Source organism: Parus major, chromosome 5 (assembly GCF_001522545.3).
Source record: "Parus major isolate Abel chromosome 5, Parus_major1.1, whole genome shotgun sequence".
NCBI classification, from domain to species: domain Eukaryota; kingdom Metazoa; phylum Chordata; class Aves; order Passeriformes; family Paridae; genus Parus; species Parus major.
In genome coordinates, this window is record NC_031774.1 from 7,174,869 (window position 1) to 7,198,293 (window position 23,425).

General features: G+C 47.1%; 4 protein-coding genes across 4 annotated transcripts; 2 read left to right on the plus strand and 2 right to left on the minus strand.

Annotated features, from left to right (window-relative positions):
- Positions 1-19: 19 nt before the first annotated feature.
- LOC107206121 lies at positions 20-4,814 on the minus strand. The gene is made up of 2 exons (XM_015631611.3): positions 4,216-4,814; positions 20-3,983 (listed from the first exon to the last, which is right to left on the minus strand). Exons 1-2 carry the CDS (start codon positions 4,333-4,335, stop codon positions 3,048-3,050), a joined length of 1,056 nt encoding a protein of 351 aa, XP_015487097.1. The 5' UTR covers positions 4,336-4,814; the 3' UTR covers positions 20-3,047.
- Positions 4,815-10,400: 5,586 nt separating this feature from the next.
- Positions 10,401-12,518, plus strand: LOC107205339 (mas-related G-protein coupled receptor member H-like). Its single transcript, XM_033514942.1, has 3 exons — positions 10,401-10,747; positions 10,787-11,375; positions 12,507-12,518. Exons 1-3 carry the CDS (start codon positions 10,401-10,403, stop codon positions 12,516-12,518), a joined length of 948 nt encoding a protein of 315 aa, XP_033370833.1.
- LOC107205405 (proto-oncogene Mas-like) lies at positions 12,361-17,194 on the minus strand. Its single transcript, XM_033515389.1, has 2 exons — positions 17,050-17,194; positions 12,361-14,436 (listed from the first exon to the last, which is right to left on the minus strand). The coding sequence occupies exon 2, from the start codon at positions 14,418-14,420 to the stop codon at positions 13,464-13,466; it is 957 nt and encodes a 318-aa protein (XP_033371280.1). The 5' UTR covers positions 14,421-14,436; positions 17,050-17,194; the 3' UTR covers positions 12,361-13,463.
- Positions 17,195-21,044: 3,850 nt separating this feature from the next.
- Positions 21,045-22,480, plus strand: LOC107205407 (olfactory receptor 4S2-like). Its single transcript, XM_033515390.1, has one exon. The coding sequence runs from the start codon at positions 21,099-21,101 to the stop codon at positions 22,014-22,016; it is 918 nt and encodes a 305-aa protein (XP_033371281.1). The 5' UTR covers positions 21,045-21,098; the 3' UTR covers positions 22,017-22,480.
- The last annotated feature ends 945 nt before the right edge of the window (positions 22,481-23,425 follow it).

The following is a 23,425-nucleotide window of genomic DNA, read 5'->3' on the forward strand; positions in this document are numbered from 1 at the left end:
AACAATTTTGAGTCAAAACTGTGAACATATTGGAAATATATTTGCCATACACATGTTCAAAGGAACAACAATTTTCAGGCATTTTTATACACAATAATATCCAAGATTTTTTATAGATACTCCCAAAAGTGCTCCAAATTTATTACACCTTGATATAGGTGTTTTGGTACTTTTTTATAGATACTCCTGAAAGTGCTTCCAATTTATTACATCTTGGTATAGGTGTTTTGTTCTTTTAATATTACCAGAATATGTTGTCTATCTTAGTTTAATGGTTAACCCAGGTTTCTCCCAGCTAAACCATGTTTTATTGTTCATGGAGAAGTGTTTCCATGGGAGAGACCCAATTACATAGCAGAAAAAACTCCTCTCCCTGAGCAAACAGAAGAAGATCTCAAGTGACAAACTGACCAAAACCCCTATGCCCCGACTCCCTCCACTGTTGGGGGGATGAAGCTGGGGGGAAAAAAGTCTTTTAACGTCTTATTTATTTCTCATTATTGTCCTCCGACTCTGTTAATAATAAATTTACTTAATACCATTAAATTTGAACCTTTTATTTTTTACTCTTAGAGTGTTTTTTCTCCCAGTCCTCATCTCTACTCATGAGCCCTTTGTTAATTTTTGTTTCCCTCACACTGTGGTTTTTTTTCACTCCACTGCGAGGGAGGTTCTGGCCAGCGCTGCTGGGGCCCAGCAGAGCTCCAAGGGTCTCATTTTAGACCGCTGCTCACAGGGCCCCAAGAGATGGGCTTCAGTCACAACCATGTTTCACCCTGGCCACACTTTGGGCCAGCTGCTTTCTGTGGAAGTGTGAGAACAGGGATGTTGTGCCATTCAGGGATGTAAAATCATTTCCAAGGCTGTTCACAAAACCTCAGCAGGTTGTTGGACAGCAGCAGTTCCTGGGAGCAGAGGGCATTTCTGATCAGTGCCAGAGGAGCTGAGCCCAGGGGCTGCTCCTCAAGGCTTAGGCCTCACAAGCCTGTAGGAGACCCCAGTGTGGCCTGAAAAGGGGGTGGGGGATGCACCAGCACAGGGAGGGTGATCCTGTGGATATTTATTGATCAGGTGACTCAAGGAATCCCTCAGCCACTGTCCCAGGGTCCTTCAGCAGAGCAGCAGAGGGGATCAACCGGCTCAGACTGCTGTGTCCATGATGGCATCATCACTGAAGGGAGTGTTTTCATTGCTGGGGTCAGTGTTTTCATCACCTGGGGCAGTGTTTTCATCGCTGGGGGCACTGTTTTCATCACTGGATGAAGTGTTTTCTTCTGGCTCCTCAAACCCCCTCTGGAAGGCAGGTGGGAGAAACACCACAGAGGATGGATCTGCATCTCCCAATGCAGGTGGCTGTCAGGAGGTACGGCCCCAGGTTCTAAGAGAACTACAACAGGTGGAAAAGTGACTCTAAGTGTGTTGGGGGCATGACAGTGGAGCAGCACATGTCCTTCTTCAGGTAGAGCAGGGAAGAGAGGACCGTGAGGAGGAGGAAGCCACCGAAGGCCAGGTTGATGATATAAAAGGTGGTGGGGTTTGTGCAGAGGACACAGATGACAACCCCATTTCTGACCAGCCCACAGAGGCAGATCAGCAACGTTGACACCATCTACGGTCATATTAGTGACATTGTTCCCTCATAAATTGTCTCCTTCCATGGGTGAGGTGGGAGATGGGGACACAGTGCACACCTCCATGGATGGGTGCTGGGCAGGCAGTGGGATGTGGCCCCTGGCTGTGGTAAGAGCAGATGGGAGTCAGTTGTTGGAGAACCCAGGAATGGACCACACGACTCAGCAGGACCTGCAGTGGGAAGGACTTATTGGAGAGAAGTGAGATGTGCAGGGGAAGAGGGCGGTGGAAATGGTGGCCTGGGAAGAGGAGTTGGGAGGGTTGGCAGGACATTGATCAATAACATTGAAAATAAACATTTTTAGCTCTCCTGGAACTGTTCATAGCCTAAGTGGCCAAAAAGGTAAAAGAATGCAAAGCTGTTGACATAGGATGATAAACGTGGCTGGAGCCAGTGAAGAAGCAGATAAGGAGGCCTGCAGTGGTTTTGGGACAAGTTCTGTGACAAGAAGCAACAGCGCATGGCCAAAGGAAAAGTTCAAGGCAAGGTCACCTTTAATATTGCAGCATTCAGTGAATATAACCACCAGAGATCACTCTTAAAGAAACTCCAGGAGCATCAAAGGACTTCCAGTAGGAAGTGAATGCATTGAAATCAGTTCTAAGAAAATGGTGTTTATGTACAAGGCAAGAAAGACTTTTGAATTATTATGTTTGGTTATAATGACTAAAACCCCTGCAGTAAAGTCTCCCCACAAACAGAAACAATGTGTGTCCTGCTGCCTAATATTTCAGATTAATTTATTCTGTCTGATTTTGGTATCCCATCCCATCCCATCCCATCCCATCCCATCCCATCCCGTGGCTGCTCCCCAGCTTGAAGCACTGCCCGTTGTGCTCTGCTGCCCTCCAGGTGTGACATTTGGGATCGGCAGCATCCAGACCCTTCCTGACCATCTGACACCCCAGAGCCACCTTCCCCCTTCCAGCCCCGCTCCTGCCCCGTGCCACCAGGGACATCTCTGCTGTGACACTCTCGGCAGAGAGGGCGAAGGCAGCTCAGCGTTAATGAAGCTGTTTATTGATATCAGACCACAGTAGGATGCAGGAACCAGGTGCCAGGGGGAATTTTGGCATCACAGCTCTCCGGATCACTCTGGCGGAGTAGTGTTCTAGGATCTGTGAGGGAGGAGGAAAGCCATACTCCAGTGTGCTCCATGCAGGACATCTGTCCCACATGCCCCTGCTCCCCTCTCTTGCAATAATACAGCAGGGGAGGGTGATCCTGTGGATATTTATTAATCCAGTGGCTCAAGGAAATCCTCAGCAACTGTCCTGGTCCTTCATCAGTGTAGTGGAGGGGATCAACAGTCTGGGACAGCTGTGTCCATGGTGGCATCATTGCTGCTGGCAATGTTGACTTTCAGCTTCTCAGAAACCCTCTGGAAGAAGAGCCAGAGGGACATGGAGCGGCATCATACTATTATGTACTCAACCCACCACACCCAGAAGTAGATGAAGGGTTTGATGCTGGTCTGGATGCAGGTGAACAGGAAAACCACCTGAGAGGACACCACAGTGTAGCCAAGGTGCCCCATGAAATTGGAGAGGCTGATGGGGAAGGAGTAGAGTGCAGAGAAGAAGATAATGCGTTCGAGACTAGAGGGTTTCTCCTGTGGGGGGTAAAAAACGACCATAACGTAGAGGATTGCAGTGGAAATGACCCAGGGTGCAGCAAAGAGGAGGTGGTTGAGGATGTCCAAGGACATGCGAACCAGCTGGCATTTCACTTGGGAAAGGCGTGGGAAATATGCTATTAGAATGACATCAATGACAGCATAGAAAAAGGCCCAGTGCAGGGGTCTTATCACCATGCACAACTCGCTCAAGTATTGGTAGACGTGGCGCCAGAATATGAAGCTGATGGGCCAGTACCTCTTGATGTTGGTGATCATCAGCCATAACAGCTCTGTGTGGTAGACAAACAGTGACAGCTGGAAAAGCAAGTTCAAGTACCTCAGGGGCACCAAAGCGGAGCAGAACACGTCATTCACCAGGCAGAGCAGGGTGTAGGGGACCGCAAAGAAGAGGAAGAGGGAGTCAGTGGTAGTCAGATCAGCCAGCAATTCAGTGCAACTTCTGACGCTGAATATCCAGAAGACAGGTACGTTCCCAACCAGCCCACAGAGGCAGATGAACAGTGCCACATTGTGTATGACAATGTTGATGACACTGATTTCACACAGATCACCTCCTTCCGTGGCTGAGGCGGGAGGTACGGACACAGTGCTCACCTCCATGGATGGACACTGGGCAGGCGGTGGGATGTGGCCCCCAGCTGTGATGAGAGTGGATGGGAAGTCAGTGCATGGAGAATCCGGGGATGGACAATGCAGCTCCTCACTGGCTCCCTGCAGTGGGAAGGATTCAGAGGAGAGAAGTGCAGGGGAGGTGGGTGGTAGAAATTATGGGGTGGGAGAGGGAAATGGGAGAATTGGGATGTCCAGCACGAGATGCAGAGGGGAAATGCTGGGCAATGGAGGGAGGGGCTGGGCAGGGCACTGTGGTCACTGGGAGAGAGTGGCAGGAACAGAGAAGCTGCTGGAGGAGAGGAAGGTGGATGAAGGAAAACATTCCACTGACCTGTTCACTGTGGGGCAGCAGCAGGCAAAGGGGGTCTGTCCAGATCAGCAGCACTTCCTGGTACTTCTTGCTCCTTTGGGATCTGTATCCTAAAGTGGATCCCCCCCAGGTCAGTAACATGAAGGAGAAAGTGCCCGGATCACCAACAGCTCCTGTCCCTCTGGCTCCTTTCCATGCCCTGTCCTAGTGTTGCTCCCCAAGGCTTGGTGGGGTCACAGGGCAGGCAGAAATGGTTTTACAACTTTGGCTATGTCAGAGCTCCATTCCCTCAGTATTCATCTTGATTTTTTTTTTTTCTTTGCCACAGAGGAATTGGCTTTTGTCAAAAGGTCCAGATGAAGAATTTTGCAAATGGATCCTCATTTCCATCTGATTAGAAACACTCTTTCCTACAGAATGTCCCATTCTCTGACTCCCTTCTCTCTCCCAATAGCTTTCTACCACTCCTCCTTTCTCTTTCCTGAGGGGTCATGGCCCCTCCAGCAGCAGAGGGATGGTGGTGGCACTGGAATGCTGGCAGTGCTGGCAGCACTGATGAGTCAGCTGGGTGCTTCTCAGAATTAGCTCCTATTCCTGGATGAGCTCTGGGATCATTGCCAAAGCCTGCTCTGGGCCCAAGGAAGCACAGTTGAGCTGCTCCCTATCCCTATCCCTATCCCTATCCCTATCCCTATCCCTATCCCTATCCCTATCCCTATCCCTATCCCTACCCCTACCCCTATCCCACAGATTTCCCAGATGGCAGCCACTCCACCACTCTTGAGTGTGGCCTGTCAGTCTGTGCTGTCCTCTGGGTTTTCTGGCAGACCCCCTCCAACCCCCTCTGACCCTCTTCTGACACCCCCTGCCTGCTCTGACACCCCAGAACCCACCCAGGGCTGGTTTTTGCCCCCCAACAGCCCAAATCCTGCCCAGCTCCACCCAGGACCCCCGGCAGTGTCTGCTCCTCCTGGCTGTACAGTTCTAGGACCCAAGAGGAAGGAGGAAAGGCCAGCTCCCCTGTGCTCTGCAGGAGAACACAGGATGATAAACGTGGCTGGAGCCAGGGGAGAAGTAGATTAGGAGGTCTGCAGTGGTTTTGGGACGAGTTCTCTATCAAGAAGCAACAGCGCATGGCCAAAGAAAAAGTTCAAGGCGAGGTCACCTTTAATATCACAACATTCAGGGAACAGGACCACCAGAGACCCCTCTTAAAGATCCTCCAGGACCATGAAAGGACTTGGAGAAGAAGGAGGATACATGGAAGTTAATTCTAAGAAAGTGATGTTTATGTGTTAGATAAGAAACACACTTTAATGATTATATGTGGCTATGGTTGTAAAGTCTCACCACACTCAGAACAAGGAGAGATCCTTCTGTGTGTCCAGTGGAGGTAAAGAATCCCTGATTCCTAATGCTTCACATTGTGTTAGAGAATTTATTTCAGTCGATTTCAATGTCAAAATACACAGGGCAGTGGAGGGAGGAGCTGGGCAGGGCCCTGCGGTCACCGGGAGAGGGTGGCAGGAACAGAGAAGCTGCTGGAGGAGAGGAAGGTGGCATTGGGAGAAAGGAAAACATTCCACTGACCTGTTCACTGTGGGGCAGCAGCAGGCAAAGGGGGTCTGTCCAGATCAGCAGGGCTTCCTGGTACTTCTTGCTCCTTTGGGATCCATATCCTAAAGCGGCTCCTCCCAGGTCAGTAACATGAAGGAGAAAGTGCCCGGATCACCAGGAGCTCCCCATTCCTGTCCCGCTGTTCATTCCCAAGGCTCCCTGGTGTCACAGGCAGTCGGAAGTGATTTTACAACTTTGGCTCCGTCAGAGTTCCACAGCCTCGGGGTTATTCATCTTGACTTTCCCCACCCCCCCTACAAATCAAGTGGTCTAATTCTTTGTTGTGAGAAACGACGCCTCACTTCTTAACATTTAAAAAAGTTTAATAAACTACAACAAGGGACGAACTAAGGTAAAAGGAACAGCTCAGCCACGGCCAGAGGTTCACCGCCCCCGGCAGTAACTGGCCTTATAGAGCCTTAGCGAGCCCACCCCCACATGCATACACATTCCACTCTTCGCACACAGCTCCTCCCTCGTCCCTCCTTCCCGGAGCTTGTGCAGTCCCTCCGGCTTCCGCTCCCCTCTATGGACCGATGCAGCTGGCAGAATGAACACAGTACTCGTACTGGAAAAACTCCGCGTCTTAACAGAGCTTCTTTTAATGTTAGAACCCACATAATATTCATTCAACATTTGCGAGAGCCGATCACCACACCACCTGTTTGTAACATTTGTGAATGGCTCCTCATTCCCCCCTAATTACAAACACTCCTTCTCAGGACAGTGTCCCATTTTTCAACTTCCTTCCCTCTCCTGACAGGTTTCTACCATTCCTCGTTTCTCTGCCCTGAGAGGTCATTGTCCCTCCAGCAGCAGAGGGGTGCTGGTGGCACCGGAATTCTGGCAGTGCTGGTGCTTCTCACAAACAACGCTCATTCTGGAAAGAGTTCTGGCATCAATCCCAAAACCTGCCCTGGGATCATGGGAGCACCCCTGGGCCATGGACTCCCATTTCTATCACTCCAATGCAGGCTCACACAGCCCAAGGGAAGGACTGCAATCAGTTGCTTATAGCCAGGTTATCAGCACTTAGAGCCCACCCTAATTACTGCCAATACCCTTGATGATGCAATGAAAGGTATTAGAGACCGGGTTTTGGGGTGCTGTGATCCTCTTTCCAGCCCTTCATTAGAGTTTATCCTTCTCCTCCTCAGACTTGGGGGCACTTGTGGTTGTTTTTATCTGACCCCACCCTTCTGGGTAACCTGTGCCAGGGCCTCCCCAACCTCACAGGAGAAGATTTCTCTCTAATATCTAATCTGAACCCACCCTCTCTCAGTGGGAAGCCATCCCCCCTTATCCTGTCATTCCATGCCTTTGTTCAAAGTCCCTCTCTAACTTTCTAGAAGCCCCACTAGGTCATGGATCATGAGGTGTTTGCATTTGAAAGGATTGGCCTGGTGAGGGGATATGAGATTCCGTAGCTGGGGACACAAACACGGTGTCAGCAAGAAAGAGAGGTGACAGTTCTGGTCCCAGGGCCACCACATGTGCCAGTTTCCAGCAGGAGCATCCCAGATCCCTGAGGCATGTCAGCCTGGGTAGGAATCATCTCACCTCAGCTTTCTAGAAATTCCTTGAATTAATTGTAGGCTGCTGCCTGACTCCCAAGGGAGTGTAGAAGATGACTCAGATGAAACTTGCAACTTTCTAAGGACTGTAGCAAAGAGAGCAGTATTGATTTGACTCTTCTCAGAAGAAATGACAATGCTGAAATCCTAAATAATCCCTCTGCTGTGTGCATGTGCTCCAGCTCACACACAGAATTTATTATTCCATTAATTTTCTTGGAAACTGCATGGTGAAGGTCCAGTACCACTGAAATTTTGGTATACAAGTGGCAAAATTAGATTTGAAACAGAAATCATAAGTTTTGTCCTGCAGGGCCCTCTCATTCCACGTATGGAATGAGAAGGGGCAATTTGGCCCATTAAAAGACAAGATTTCAGCATCAGGGTTGCTAAGAGGAGCATGACACAAACTGCTTTTCCCAGAATGAATAAGGAACTCTTGGAACTGTTAACACATGGCTCATTCCAACCCTTGCAGGCACTAGCCTTAGGAAGAGCTCTGGTATGAGACAGGTACCTGCCCTCCTCATGGACAAGCCAGAGGCTTTAGAATGGGAAAAAGTAAGGAAATGAGACAGGTTTTGACACTGTTTCCCAGGGATAAACCCTGCAGCAAAGCCCAGATGTTGTTTATTCAACAAAATCTGGAGCTGGAGTTACCACGCTCAAAAGAAACAAAAGGAATAAATCCAAATCTGATTTAGGGGTATTAAGAAAATGAAAAAGATCAGTACATCAGAGTTTATACCCTGGGGCCAAGGCAATGAGGGCTGTTCCATGGGGAATACAGGAACAGGACTGAGCTCAGAGCCATGTGCTCCAGTACTTCTGACTGAGGTGCCACATCTCTGGGTGCCACATGTCCAGAAGTGCCTCACAGAGCTGTCACCTCCACCACAGTGTCCCCAGGGCCGTGGCTCCCCTCGTCACTCCTGCCTTTCTCCTCAAACACCCTCCGCAGAGCGACTCTGACGGAGCGCTGGAAGCGGCGCCGCTGGCAGCTCCCCACCAGCACATAAATCACTGGGTTGAGGGTGCAGTTCAGCAATGCCAGCAGCAAGGAGGTGTTTTCTGGGAATAAATCGCCAGAATCAGGGAGATTGAGGAAAACCTCCATGCAGAAAGGGATGCCAAAGGCAAAGAGTAACACGATGTTGAGGAGGATGGCCACAAAGAGCTTCCCTGGCTGCCGCCTCCGGGAGTCACAGCGCAGCTTGAGAAACAGGAACAGGTTGGAAACCAACATCATGAGTGAAAAAACTGTGGAAATGGCCAGGACTACACCTGCAAGGATGGTCTCAGAGTCTTCAGTATAGGTGTAGGTGACGTAGAGGGAGGAAACAAAAAGTCCTGTGAGGGCCCAGAGTGCTCTGCTTTATGTGGAAGCCCATGAACCACATGACCACTCCATTCCCCGCCAGCCCACAGAGGGATGGCAGAAGGGTGAGAGAGATAAGCCAGAGACCTTCAGAAGTGAGAAATCACTGATGTGTAGACATGCAACAGCACAAGTTGCTCAGTGCCTCTAGTGACATGTACCTTGTGCTCAAAGATTTCTTCCAACTTCCTTCTGGGAGAAACTTCCAGGAGTTGCACCTTTCTCCATCTTCCTCTCATGGATGGATGCTGAGCCTAAGTTCTCTCCTTATTTCAAGCCTTCCTCTAGCTCCCAATCCTGAAGCTCCAGTCTGGACACCCTGGAGAGCACATGGACCTTGTGCATTGACATATCCATTAGTCCTGGGGATGACAAGCACAGGATACAACTCCAAAGGAGATGGAAAACACATAAGAGAGGGGCAGAAAATAAGCAGTAGAATGCCAGTCCCTGTGCTGTGAAAGGCTGAGGTTGTGTGGCAGGAACCCCTTGGAGATAAGAGCACTTTGGCAGCACCATGTACCCCACAAACCTAATCTCTGAGGAGACACATGCCCAGCAGGGGTGATTAGGCTGATGATTGTGATTAGACAGGCTGGGATTAGAGGCTGTGGGCAAAGCCCTCGTGCAGTCCCATGTCTGGGCACTGGTGATTTCCCACAGCAAGTGGACACAAGGACAGGGCTCATCCCCATGGCTGCTGCTCAGGGGCTCTGTTGGCATCTAATGAGGTCTGGAATTTCTCAGGGATTCATAAAATCCTGTAAAAGCTGAATGGATCAGAGTGGAGTACCCCTTCCACAGACAGGATTTGCCCTCACCAGAGAAGAGTTTTGACCCAGGGTTCCCAGCACCTGAAGGGACATAATATTATCTGCACTGTCCTCTCATTTTCTTTGTTTTAGATCCAGTAAATGATGTTTAATATTCTAAAGCCTGAGCGCCTGCATTAATGGGATCATAACAGATCAGCATCTCCTCATGAAGGACTGGGGGGAGGAGAGGAAGGCAGTGACATGGCTCATCTCTCTCACCCTTCTGCCATCCTCCATCCCTGGGAATGATTTATGTCCCCTTCTGCATTGATGGATGGACCACTTGGCACACACAGTGAAAGCCAGAAGCCCCCTGCATGGTGGATGACACTGGAGAGTGGCAGATGAAGGAGGTGATGTGGCCACCTCCTCCTGACAAGATCTCTGTCCGAGACATGTGATGGGAAGCTGTCACTGATGTGGGGAGATTGTGAGAGGAGGCTCTGACCATGGGATGTGATCTCTGGGCCAAGGGCTGCCCCCAGGCAGGAGGGATGAGGCAGAAGCACAGCCAGTGGTTCTAGCAGCATCCCCGAATCCTTTCTCCTGGTGCTGCTGTGACAGCACTGCTCCTGCTGGAGGTAGGAGTCCAAGGATGAACTGGTGGGAGATGCCTCCTGTCCAGGGTCAGGGCTGGAGAGGTGGGAGCCTGTCCTGGGCACTGCAGGGGTACGGGTTCTTCCTGGGGCTGGTGCGGGGCTGTGTGGCCACATGGGAAGTGCTGGGGATGCTGATGTCCCTTATTTCCCTCTGGTTCCCCATCTCTCCCTAGGAGGTGGTGGGAAAGGGGGAAGGCAGCCACCGGGAGCAGGATCATTCACCATGGAGGAGAACAGCACAACAAACCTCACCATGAACAATACACTTAATGGATCTCTGGACTGGGAGGAATTTGTCACATATGAATGCTCGAGCATTCCCTACACCCTGATTGCCTTTGCAGGGGTTTGCTTGGGGATTTCCCTCTGTGGGCTGGCGGGGAATGGAGTGGTCATGTGGTTCGTGGGCTTCCACATAAAGCAGAGCCCTTTCACTGTCTACATCCTAAATCTGGCTGTTGCTGACTTCTCCCTGCTCCTCCTGTTTCTCCTGCTGATTTTGGCTTTTCTGGCCTTAGCAGCATTTTGCACGTCTTTGTTTCCTTTTATTCATCACTATAGGCATCTTGTGTTTGTCCTTGGGTTCCCGTGCCACCTGTTTGACCTGAGCAGCCTGGGGCTGCTGGCAGCCCTCAGCGTGGAGCGCTGCATCTCCGTCCTCTGCCCCATCTGGTACCGCTGCCACCGTCCCCGGCACCTCTCGGGCATCATCAGCGGAGCCCTCTGGGCCCTCGCAGGACTTTTTGTTTCCTCCCTCTACGTCACCTACACCTATACTGAAGACTCTGAGACCGTTCTTGCAGGTGTAGCCCTGGCCATTTCCACGGTTTTTTCTCTCATGATGTTGGTTTCCAACCTGTTCCTGTTTCTCAAGCTGCGTTGTGACTCCCGGAGGCGGCAGCCAGGGAAGCTCTTTGTGGCCATCCTCCTCAACATCGTGCTGTTCTTCGCCTTTGGCATCCCCTTCTGCATGGAGGTTTTCCTCAATCTCCCTGATTCTGGCGATTTATTCCCAGAAAACACCTCCTTGCTGCTGGCATTGCTGAACTGCACCCTCAACCCAGTGATTTATGTGCTGGTGGGGAGCTGCCGGCGGCGCCGCTTCCAGCGCTCCGTCAGAGTCGCTCTGCGGAGGGTGTTTGAGGAGAAAGGCAGGAGTGACGAGGGGAGACACGGCCCTGGGGACACTGTGGTGGAGGTGACAGCTCTGTGAGGCACATCTGGACATGTGGCACCCGGAGATGTGGCACCTCAGTCAGAAGTACGGGAGCACATGGCTCTGAGCTCAGTCCTGTTCCTGTATTCCCCATGGAACAGCCCTCATTGTCCCATCCATAGAGAATAAACTCTGTTGATGAAGCAAAGATTGGAAAAATGGACAGGGCAAGGGATGCTGGGTTGGTGATGGGTGGATTTGGTGTGTGTGGGGTAAGGGATGGGTGAAAATTACAATTTGGGGAAAAGAGAGTGGAAAAAAAGAGAGTGAAAGTGAGAGACAAAGAGGAAAAGGGAAAAAAGCAGAAAGGGAGGAGAGAGAGAAAAAAAAATAAGAAAGAAAAAGTAAAGGAAGAAAAAATAAAAGAAAAATACAAGAAAGAAAAAAGAACTCTAAGCAAGAGAATGAATGGAAGAGAAACAGAGAAAGAAAGAATGAAAGAAAATAAGGAAATAAGGAAGAAAGTAAAAAATAGAGATTGAGAATGACAAGGGATTTGCTTGGACAAGAGAGATGAAGAAGGATATGCCTAGTGTGCTAAATCCCCATAAATAGTTGGGTCAGTCTCACAGGGGCTGATCCTGCTCCCCCTGGAATCCTTGGAGGAAATGTTATTCACCTAAGCACAGCAGTGTTATACCAAAAACCACCTGGAATTAGCATTTATAAAATAAACTTGGCTTTTCTGTCCTTTTTTAGTAGACACTGACTAGAAAGTTTTTCCTGTGCCTTTTTTATTAAGTAAAAAAAAATTACTTATCTGAGTTTATAGTCTGTGTGTTTTTATCAGCTGATAAATCAGATAACAACAACAGCAACTTTAAATACAATTTTTATCCCATTGGGGGAAAAAAACCAAACAACAAAACAACAAAAAAGAAACTTCTGGTTTAAAAACAACAAAAAAGAAACTTCTTTTTAACAATACTTTTTTTTTTTTTTTTGTCCTAATGACAAAATCATTTGTGATATCAAAACGATAACATTTTGAACAGGAATTTGTGAGGTTTTTCAAAGAAAATTACCCACATTGACTTCTTCTAATGATTTTGATTAAAAGAATAAATGTTAGGCAGTCTGAGAGCACAAATAATCCCATTTTTTCCCTCAAAGGATTTGGTTTAGAGAATAATTTGTTGCAAATCATGGTATTTATTTACCTTGTTCTGTTTCCTGTATTTTTTCCCCACTATTTTTTGATTTATTTTTATTGGTAAAGAAGATTTTAAAGCCATGGATTCTTATCTGTCCTTTTAAAGGAAGAAATAACCACCCAATGCATGATGTAGATAAATGCAGAGACTCTGCCAAGGGCTGGAAGAAATTAAAATAACATGCAATAATATAATATAAAATAATATAAAAAATAATATAACATAAAAAATAATAATATAATATAAAATAATAATCTCCAGTCATGTATTTCTTTGAAATACAAGACAATAGAGGATGAAACTCAGTGAATAAATTTTTAAAGCAAACTGGAAGGAGTTGGAGCCCTTTTCTTCTCTGTGGTGTGGAAACATCCCTGATTCAGAGAAGAAATGGACTTGGTGGATGTGGATCTTTTCAGTCCTGGAAATGCTCACTTTAGGAAGCCCTCTGTGAGCCACAAAAGGCTGTGTGCATGCTCAGACGTAAGAATTCTAAACTAAGAAGGATAGATGGGTTCTTTTTCCAGGAACTTTGTGTCTGCTTCCAAGAGAAGGATTGTTGGTACTGATCTCATTTTCTGAGATCTGAGTGAAAAGCAACACTGAGAATTTATGAGTTTATGAATGACAAGGATTTATCCTGAGCAGGAATTCTTTACTGAAATTCAGACACCAAGACATTTTAACATTATCAAATTAATATTATTTAATAGTCACTAGAAAGAAACAGGAACTTTTAATGTATCCTAAATACAGGTCAGGTAAGTTCTGTGGTCCAGGTGCTTATGTGCCACAGATGGGGACTTAAAATAATGACCTAAAATATCTACAAAGAGAGTGCTGAGGGTCAAGTGACATGAACCTTCCCCAGTAACTCAGAGTTCTTCAGTTCTGCTAAGACATTCCAGGCAGGATTTTAGGAGGACATGGTTATCGTGTCCCGAGTTTCCCTCTCATCTCTGTCATCTTCTGAGTCTTGGAAGGCCCTCTGGAATGCCAGTCTGAGGGTGAGCCTGAATTTCCTATCCCTGTAGCTTCCCACCAGGAAGTAAATGACGGGGTTGAGGGTGCTGTTGACACAGGACAGCACAAAGCCAATCTCTGGGGAATACAGGAACTTGTGGCCCAGGAAGTCCAGGAGGATGAGGACACTGAGGGGCACGGCGAAAATGAGAAAGAGGAGGATGGTGAGCATGATGACAGTGAAGAGCCGGCCTGTTTGGAAGGGCTGGGAGCTGCACTTGACCCGCAGGAAGAGGGTGAGGCTGAAGAGCAGCATGAGGGGCGCACAGACGAGAAAATCCAAGGCTCCGATGGCGATGAGCAGGCGCTGACAAACCCTGGGAGAGGGGCGAACAGTGCACAAAACATACCCCAGAGTGTTCAGGAGCAGGGACAGGGCCCAGAGCAGGCCGGACACCACGGCAGACAGGTGCTTCGGCCGGTGTGTCCGGCACCAGATGGGGGACAGCACGGACAGGCAGCGCTCAATACTGATGGCAGTCAGTAGGTACAGGCCTGTGCCGTACATGAAGAGATCCAGGAAGAGGAATATCCCGAACTGCACCCCCACGTTGAACTGCATCAGGTACTGCACGGTCTCCACAGCAATGCACAGCAGGTACCCAAAGTCGGCGGCCGCCAGGTTTAGGATGTAGACAGTGAAGTGGTTCCTGCGAATGCGGAAACCCAGGTACCACAGCACCAGGCCATTCCCCACCATCCCACAGGCAGCACTCAGCAGGCAGAAGCTCTCCATGAACTTGAGGACAGTGTAGGACGCCTCTGGTTGTCCCACAGCCCCACTCTGGTTGGTCCCAGGAGCCTGGATGGCTGTGGTTGGAAGGAGGATTGGTGTGGTTGAGGGTCGCATAATGGGTGATTCAGACCTGGGAGCAGAGAGGGGAGAGGCGGTAACTCCAGGGTGACTTTTCTAGAGGATTGCTTGGTGTGTGCCAAGGCTTTGTAGCTAGAACTTAATTTCATGGAATCTCAAAATAATTTGTTTCGGAAAGGACCAAGAGCCTAGAGTAACAGGACAAAGGATAAAGGCTTCACACTGACAGAGTTTGGGTTTAGATGCAATATTTAGAATAAATTCTTCCCTGGGAGGGTAGTGAGGTTCTGGCGTGGCTTGCCCAGAGAAACTATGGCTGCCCCATTCCTGGAGGTGTCCAAAGCCAGGCTAGAGCAAACTGGGATAGTGGAAGGTGTCCCTGCCCATTGCAGGGGTTTGGAACTGGATGATCTTTAAGGTCCCTTCCAGCCCGAACCACTCTGGAATTATGTGATTCCATGAGAACAACAGACAGTTTTTTATATTGATGAGTGATTTGTGTTTTAATAAAGTTCCATTTGATGTGGTTTTCCTGGGTCCCATGTACAGTAACAGATAAACATTTTGGTCTGACAGAGCCCTCAGCTTCTCCCCCAGAAACTGCAAGAACCACATGTAAGAAACCACGGATTATCTCGTCCTCACAAGACATGGGAGCTGTGGCTCTGATAATTTTTCAACACCATTCCATGAGTTAGGTCACTGTTTCCTTCTCTGTGGTACTGAGATCTGACTGAGAATCTTGGGGGTGAAAAAGATGTTTAACACCTTTGTTTTGGTCTGACAAGAACAAATACAGTGGTTCTTCTTCTGTCTCCCTAACAGCTGTTAATTTGGACATGGAAGGAAGAGAAATTAAGAAGAGGAGAGGAACAAAAAAATGGGGTTTTCTGGGAAGATGTGAATCACTGAACCATGTAGCCAGCATGAATCCTCTGTTCTCTCTTTCTGGTGCAGCAGCACACATGGAGACAGACTTCCAAAAGCACCCAGAACATGACAGACTGAATCACTGCTGTTCCATCCCAGCACCCCAGGCACACTGACCCCATGGACAGAGGGAAAATAAGTGTGGTGAAGGGAATTTCAAGGCCAGGTTGGATGGGGCTTGGAGCAACTTGGGCTAATGGAAGATGTCCCTGCCCATAGCAGGGGGTGAGACTGAAGGGGCTTTAAGGTCCTTTCAACCCAAACTATTTGAGGATTCTATGATTTTCTGTAGGGTTGATTGAAACCAGGGAATTTCTGGCACTGCAGAGCTGGATGATCCCAGCCTCAGCTCTTACAGCACCAGAAGCACTTCTAATATGAAGACTGGAGAGTGGCCCTGTGGCTGTTCCTCCCTCACAACTTGCTCCAGGGGAGGCCACAAATTATCACATTTTTTCAGAAATTATCAGAAACAGCCTCAAGTTCTGTGCAGCTTTTCTGCTGAGAGAACAGAGGAAGGCTCGGTGGTTAAGTGGTTTCCTGGCTTCTGTGCAACCAAATTTCTACTCGATCTGAAGAGGTGTGAACATCTGAGTGTCACCTAAACACTGTCTTAGCCCACTGAAGCCCACACAAGTGCATCTCTCTCCACTGGGGATTCAGGGAATGACAGGTAATTATTTCCCAATGTTAAATGGCTTTTTGCCATTGATCCATGTCATAGAATCATGGAATGGTTTGGGATCTTAAAGCTTATCTTGTTCCAACCTCCTGCCACAGCCAGGGACACCTTCTACAGATCAACTTTCTACAGGTTGCTCCAAACCCCTGCCAACCTGGCCTTGGACACTTGCAGGGATAAGGCAGCCACAGCTCTTCTGGGCAACCTGTGCCTCACCACCTTCACAGGGAAGAATTTCCTCCCAAGATCTAATTCAAATCCACCATCTTCTAGTTTAAAACAATTTCCCCTTGTCCTGTCACTCCAGGCCGTTCTCCAAAGTCCCTCTCAAGCTGCCTCGGAGCACTTTTACACACCAGAAGTTGCTGTAGCTGCATAAAGACTGCCAGGAACAGAAATGGCTGCAACAGGTAAAGGACAAAACATCAATAGTTTTGCCTTCTGCTGTAATAGGAGTGGCAAAATCCTTTTCTTACTTCTTCAGATCATGGAGAAGAACACTGCAAAAGTCACCCATTATTCTCATTTATTTTTCATATTCCCTTGGAAAGACTGAATTCCTGTCTTCAAGACACATTCAAGACATAATTCTACTTCCTTATGTAACTAATAAGTGAAAGCTTTCCTCAAACGGCAGCAGCCTGAATCCAGGTTTCTCCCTTGAGATTAAACATCCTCTCTGTGGTCTGCCTGCAAATCCTTCCTGTAGTTCCTGAGGCAGAACAACTCTGACCCCACAAAGATGTCTCAGACTATGGACAGAAGGTTATGCTGTTGTAATACCCGGTCTCTGAGTAATGACTTTTTATATTACAAAGGTGCATTTAGAGCAATTCAAGAGCACTTGAATAGTGAAAAGAATCCCTGGAATGAAGCTTTCTTTATATTGAAAATGGTTATCATCAATTCCTGACCTACAGCAAATATCTGTTCAGCAAGGGAAGTAAATATTTGATCTCTTTTCCTCCACTGTTTTTGTTTCTCCTCCCTTCCCCAAAGACTGACAAAAACTGTCGGAGTGTAATGGCAAAGACACATCTCAGAATTTCTCACCTTTTCTTTGGACTTTCAGTGCCTGTGCCCAGCAATGTTGTCCTCTGGACTGTGTGACATAGGGTGCAGCTCAAGTCCTTTTGTCGTCCTGCAGTGCTGGGCTGGGCAGCCACTGTTTAAAAAGCCATGATGTTTTCAGCATGACCCTCCAGGCAGCCAATCACTCATTGAGGAAATACCTCCTCTCTGTGGGTATGACCACTCAGACTTGAACCACTTCCCCCTCTCCTCTTTGCAGTGTCATGGAAACATTATTTTTTTACAACTTCTCCCTTCCTCAGCTGTTCTTGCAAGAGCTGTCCATACAAATGTTGCACTGGTGTTGTGTCCTATTCAAGGCCCTGAGATGCTCTGGTTTTGCAGCCCCTGAAGATGAAGTTTTAGTGCTGCTCAGGTAGAGAAATTTTAACTCCTCTCCCATAATATCTTTGCTGGAGCTGTCACACATCTGTCACCACAGTGGGTCCTCTTTTGACCCACAGCCTCTCCCAGCACAGTTCAGCAACTTACAGACTCCCTACTGCTTCATGCAACCTTGCACCCACACTTCCCACCTCAGCAATTTCAGATACCCAAACCCTGCTTGTGTTGCCCTCAACATGGAGCTCTGGGGTCAGGAGCCCTGTCAGGGCACCTTCATACCCCACAGCCTTTCAGCACAGTCCTTCAACACCTCAGGCACTTCTGATTTCACAAAATCCGTCCAGCCCCATGCCTTTCACTTCCAATTTCACAACTTCCCCCTGAACAGAGCTTCAGGCTCTTCCTCACCTTGTGTTTCCTGAACAGACAGAACCCACCAGCACCCACCCACAACACCCCAGTCCTGTCCATGCACTCAATGTCCAGGAGCCATCCAGATCCACCTGCCAAAGGGCACGGAAATAGAGAAAATGCCTTTCTCCTTTCCTGACATCCTTACAGGAAACTATTCTGGGGAAGTACCAGCCTCTCTTCTTAGTCCCTTGGGCCAGGGAAGTAAAGGGACAGGAATGTGACACCACCCAAATCGCTGCCATGTATGTCAGTGGGCACAGGAATGGGCAGATTTGGGGTAAGTCCAAATTTGCTTAGCAGGTCAGAAACACATTTGTACATCTTCAGCTTCTTTTGTCATCTGTTCTTCCTCTTCCTTTCTCAAAGATTGTAAGACTGGTTTTACTTTCTTACCAAATGCTACTTCCTATAGTGGTTACTGTCAACCCTCATTAACCTGGCCAGGACTCCAGGCTATTGGGTAAAATTATATTTAAAATAAAACACTCTTTTTATTTCAGAGCACTATTTAATCTCCTCTTTAATTTGAGGGTTTCCATTTTCTCTCCATAGATTGCTGGCATTCCATGTTGGAAGGCATTCAAAATGCCTTTGTTGTTATTGGGCCATCCTGAATTTCAGTAAATGTCAGAAAAACAGAGATGGGCAGTGGATGAAACTATTTATTGATGCACCTAAATCACAAATTGAAAATACATAGTACACTTCAGAGCAGTTTTGGGTTGAAGTAATACACAAATTCATTGAGCTCTGGAATGGTTTGGGTTGGAAGGGACATTAAAGCTCATCCAGTTCCACCCCCAGCCATGGGCAGGGACATCTTCCACTATCCCAGGTTGCTCCAACCTGTCCTGGAACACTTCCAGGGATGGGACAGCCACATCTTCTCTGAGCAACCTGTGTCAGGGCTTCACCATCCTCAGAGGAAAGAATTCATTACCAATAACCCATCTAAACCCACCTTCTGTCATTTAAAACCATTTCCCCTAACTGATTAGGTGAATAGATCAATTTCTTTCCAGAGGAAAGCCTGAAGTGGCAAAGGCTGAACTCAGCTGACGTCCACAGATGTACAAGAGCTGACTTCCTCCCCTCCCTCAGTTTCCCAGATTGTAAAATAAGGATTTTTTTTTACTTATTCTTAACTTCACTGACCTTTGCTGAAACATGCAAGTTCTTGCAAAAAGCCTTATTCCTGGGTTACCAGTGATGAAATTTCATAGAAAAAGGGACTTGGAGGGTCATCAAGAAGTGACCCAAGCCACCTTCTGTCTCTCTTCTACTTAATACTAGAAACCTCCCAGATTAATTTATTTTTTTTTTTTTTCATGAGGGCTTGTGGAGTTTTTTTTGGGATTCACAATGATTTAAAAATCCTCACAATTTTATTATTACTCACAGTGCTATAAATCACAATCTGTGGATCCAAGAGGCTTTTACACTTGGGAAATGCACACAACATGGATTAATGGCAGAGTCAGGGAATGCTAACTTGACCAGGTCACATCATTTAATATTCAGCTAATCCATTGGCTGTTATTTCCAAGAATCATGGAATTGTTAAGGTTGGAGAAGCCCTCCAAGGTCACTGAGTCCAACCATTCCTCAGCAGTGCCACCACTAACACATGTCCCCAGGTACCACTTCCACATGTTTTAAATCCCTCCAGATTCATGGTGGAGGGAATTCCAGCACTGCTCTCAGTAAAATGTGCCAGGGCTGGACCACCCTGTGAGTGAAGAAATTTTTCCTCAAATCCATTCTAAACTTCACCTGGCAGGGCAGGATTAATTTCTCCTCTGAGCATTCTCTGAGCATCCACACCTCCCTCCTCCAGCCCCAAGAGCCCTTGAGCTGGGAGATTTCCTTGGAGAGGGTGGAGGAGGTCTGCGTAAACAGGGAATTAAGCCCTGGAGGAGGGAGATTTCCTTGGAGAGGTTTGAGGAAAGTTACTTAAACAGTATTTTTTCTCTCTGCTTGCTGGGTTGTCTGTGCACCCTTCAGTGCCCACACTACCTCCAAGCAGCTCTAAAACAGGCAGGAAAAGCCAGGATATGCTTGGTGATACAAGAAAGCAAGGAATTAAATTAGGTGGGATTTAAAAAGGCACCTCCTAAGGAAGTGTTGGAAGCTTTTCAGAAGCTGTTCTATGTTCTTTAAAGCCTCTACCAGGAAAAGGAGGTGTTGGGGACATAAAATCTTACAGTTCTTACACAACATTAGATCTCCAAACAAACATTAGATCTCCTCCAAGAGGAGGTAAGTTTTCCAGGATCTTTTCCCTTTCCTCTTTTCTTTCCTTTTCCTGATTTCCTTTCCTCTTTTTTTTTTTTTTTCCCCCTGCCCTTCTTGACAAATGTGAAAATACAAAAAGAAATTTCCCCTGAAGCTGTCAACCATCCCCCCTGGCTCTCTTTGGCTGTAATCATGTGCACAACTGGTTTTGCAGTCCCAAATCAGGTTATTGAATTCTTTTTCAATTAACCACCTAAGATTTTAGGGGAAAACCCTTGCAATAAGGGGAAGGTGCAATTCCTTATCCTTTTTTTTTTTTTTAAATTATAACAGTCCACATTGTATTTATTTATTTATATAGAGCAATTGATTGCACTATGTCATGTATCTCAAGTCAGTGACTGAAGAAATTATTTTAGAGGTAAGACCCCCATTTTGTCGCCTTTCTTGAGTACATTTTACCTCCTGTCAGTAAAACCGCAAGCACAGGAAAAGTCCCAGACTTTCCCAACTTCCTCGCTAGGCTTCACTTTTTTGAGTTTGAGAGCAATTTTGTTTCTTCTACATTTCAGCATTTCCTGTGTGTGCTTGATCAGCTTTTTGCTCTACAGGACTTTCTGATTTTGCTCTATTTTAAAATCATAAAATAGGAGCCTGGATCAGATGGATCCAATCCCAAAGGAATCCAGTGGGTGGCATCCCTGCCCATGGAAGTGAGGTTGGAACTAGGTGGTCTCTAAGTTTGGTCCCTTCCAACCCAAACCATTCCAGGAGTCTATGATTCTATGGCTGTACCTCATACAAGTCAAATTAAATACGTAGAGGGGGAAGAACAACAAAAAACCAAAAACAAATTTAAAAAGCACTTGATAGACTTAATGCTAATACTATGTATTTCTTAGAGAGAATGCACTTCTGATAAAGAATTATTTTTTAAGAAAGAAAAAACTGATGAATCATTTTGTCTTTATCTTTCCAGATTTCCAGGCTCTGCACTGCAAATTGCTCAGTAGATTGGTAAAGAAAACTCCAGCAGCATGAAGGAATTCATCCTCCTGGGCCTCTCAGAGAACCAAGGGGTGCAGAAAATATATTTTGTGGTGTTCCTGATTTTCTACATTCTCACAGTGTCAGGAAATCTCCTCATAGTTCTCACTGTGAAGAGCAGCCAGCACCTGAACTCCCCCATGTACTTCTTTCTCTGCCACCTGTCCTTTGTAGATGTTTGTTACTCCTCTGTCACAGCTCCCCAAATGATTTCTGGCTTCCTGGTGGAAAATAACACCATTTCCTTTGCAGGCTGCATAGGGCAGCTCTTTGGGCTTCATTTTTTTGGCTGCACAGAGACTTTCATCCTGACAGCCATGGCCTACGACCGCTACGTGGCCATCTGCCGGCCCCTGCGCTACCCTGTGCTCATGTCCCACCGCCTGTGCGGCCATATGGTGGGGGTCTCCTGGGCAGGGGGCTTCCTGCATTCCACTCTCCAGACCCTACCCACAGCCTTTCTCCCTTTCTGTGGCCCAAACAAAGTCCCCCACTACTTCTGTGATGTCCGTCCCCTGCTCCACCTGGCCTGTGCCGACACACGTGCCGAGGGCCTGGCCGCGGTGGCCAACAGCGGAGTCATATCCCTGAGCTGCTTCCTCATCCTGGTCACGTCCTACGTGGTCATCCTGGTTTCCCTGAGGGGCCAAACGCTGGTGGGGTGGCACAAGGTCCTGTCCACGTGTGGGTCCCACATCACTGTGGTGATCCTGTTCCTTGGGCCCAGCACTTTTGTTTACATCCGCCCATCCGGTGACCTGTCCAAGGACAGGAACGTGGCCTTGTTCTACACGCTCATCCCACCCATGCTCAACCCCCTCATCTACACCCTCCGGAATAGGGAGGTGAAGGGAGCCATGAGGAAACTGTGCAGGAGGAGAGTGGGAAGCGAAAATGGGAAGGGGTAGGGCTGTGGTCATGTTCCTAAAGGATCAGAGAAAATCAAGCATGTTTTGCTATAATTTCTTCTGTGACAATGCCCTAAAACATGCCTTTCTAAGAATAGCTGGCTGTTGTCTCCTGCTGTCATTAGGAAGGCACTAAAAGTTCTTTTTATGATGGGAAAAACATTGGGAACTCTGGCATTCCCTTTCTATTGCTTGCCAATGAACACAGGCCCAGACCACAGCCTCCTGAGCAACTGCAACATCAGTGCTTAAATACGGTTAAAAATACTGAAAATGTTATCCAGGTAGAACATCCCATAAGAAAAAAAAAAAAAAACAAACCAAAAAAACCCCTGATATTAAGAGCTAGTTGGGTGGTTTGCTGATGAAGGAACAGGAGGGAAAATTTCTCCCCTTCCTCTCCCACTTCAACAAATCCCTTCTGCCCCATTTCAGGCCAGGCTGGATGGGGCTGGGATCAACCTGGTCTAGGGAAAGGTGTCCCTGCCCATGGCAGGGGGTTGGAATGAGATGGTCTTTAAGGTACCTTCCAACCCAAACAGCTATTCTGCAATTCCATAATTATCCTGTAATTCTATCTACTTCACCTATCTCTAGCCAAGACAGCACTAAATAAAATAAATGTATTTTTAAATGCTTTAGAGACGAACACCAGTGGGGTTTTTTTAGAGGTCTCACTTCTGGGTGCTGCTGAGCAAATATTCACCCATAGCATATGGAAGGTGGCACTGGAAACTGTACAGAAGTACACTTCGCCAAGAATTCTTACAAGAATTTCATACTTAAGCTCAAAAGTTGCTTCTGTGCTTTACTGTGTCAGTAAAAATACCTGGTGAGCAAGGAAAGCTCGCCACAAACTTTTGTGCATTTTTTGAAGTGATTTCCTGAATTACTTCTTGTTTTAAAGTTGTAAGTCAGGTGTCTAAGCGATAAAATCAGTGATATTTTTGCTTTGTGCTGTCAACATGTAAGTTAGTAGGAAATAAGTTTGTAGATGAGAAATCCTGGGTTAGGACAGAAAGCAAAATTTGTATCCATTTATATGAATTTATATAAATGTTCTATGTAAGAGACATCTTTACTCTGACATCTGTCTCCAGGGTCTACACTAATAACTACCCAAAGAACAATTTTAGCTCTTTGCCCACTGATGATTTCTGACAAAACTCCTTTTGCCTCTGGGATCTCATTACCCCTGATAGTCTTGTGCTTCTGTTGTGTGATTTACTTGAACTATTTCTGCTACAGAAATAATTGTACTTGTAGATGCTCCTGGAGGTTTTTTGTTTTGTTTTGGTTTGGTTTTTTTTGCAGAAAGGGAAATACATACAGAAGGTTGGGCTGTTCTTTTCAGAGCTCAGAGTTGGCAGAGATACAGAGATGCTTATAACTTCTGAGCAGTACCTTGC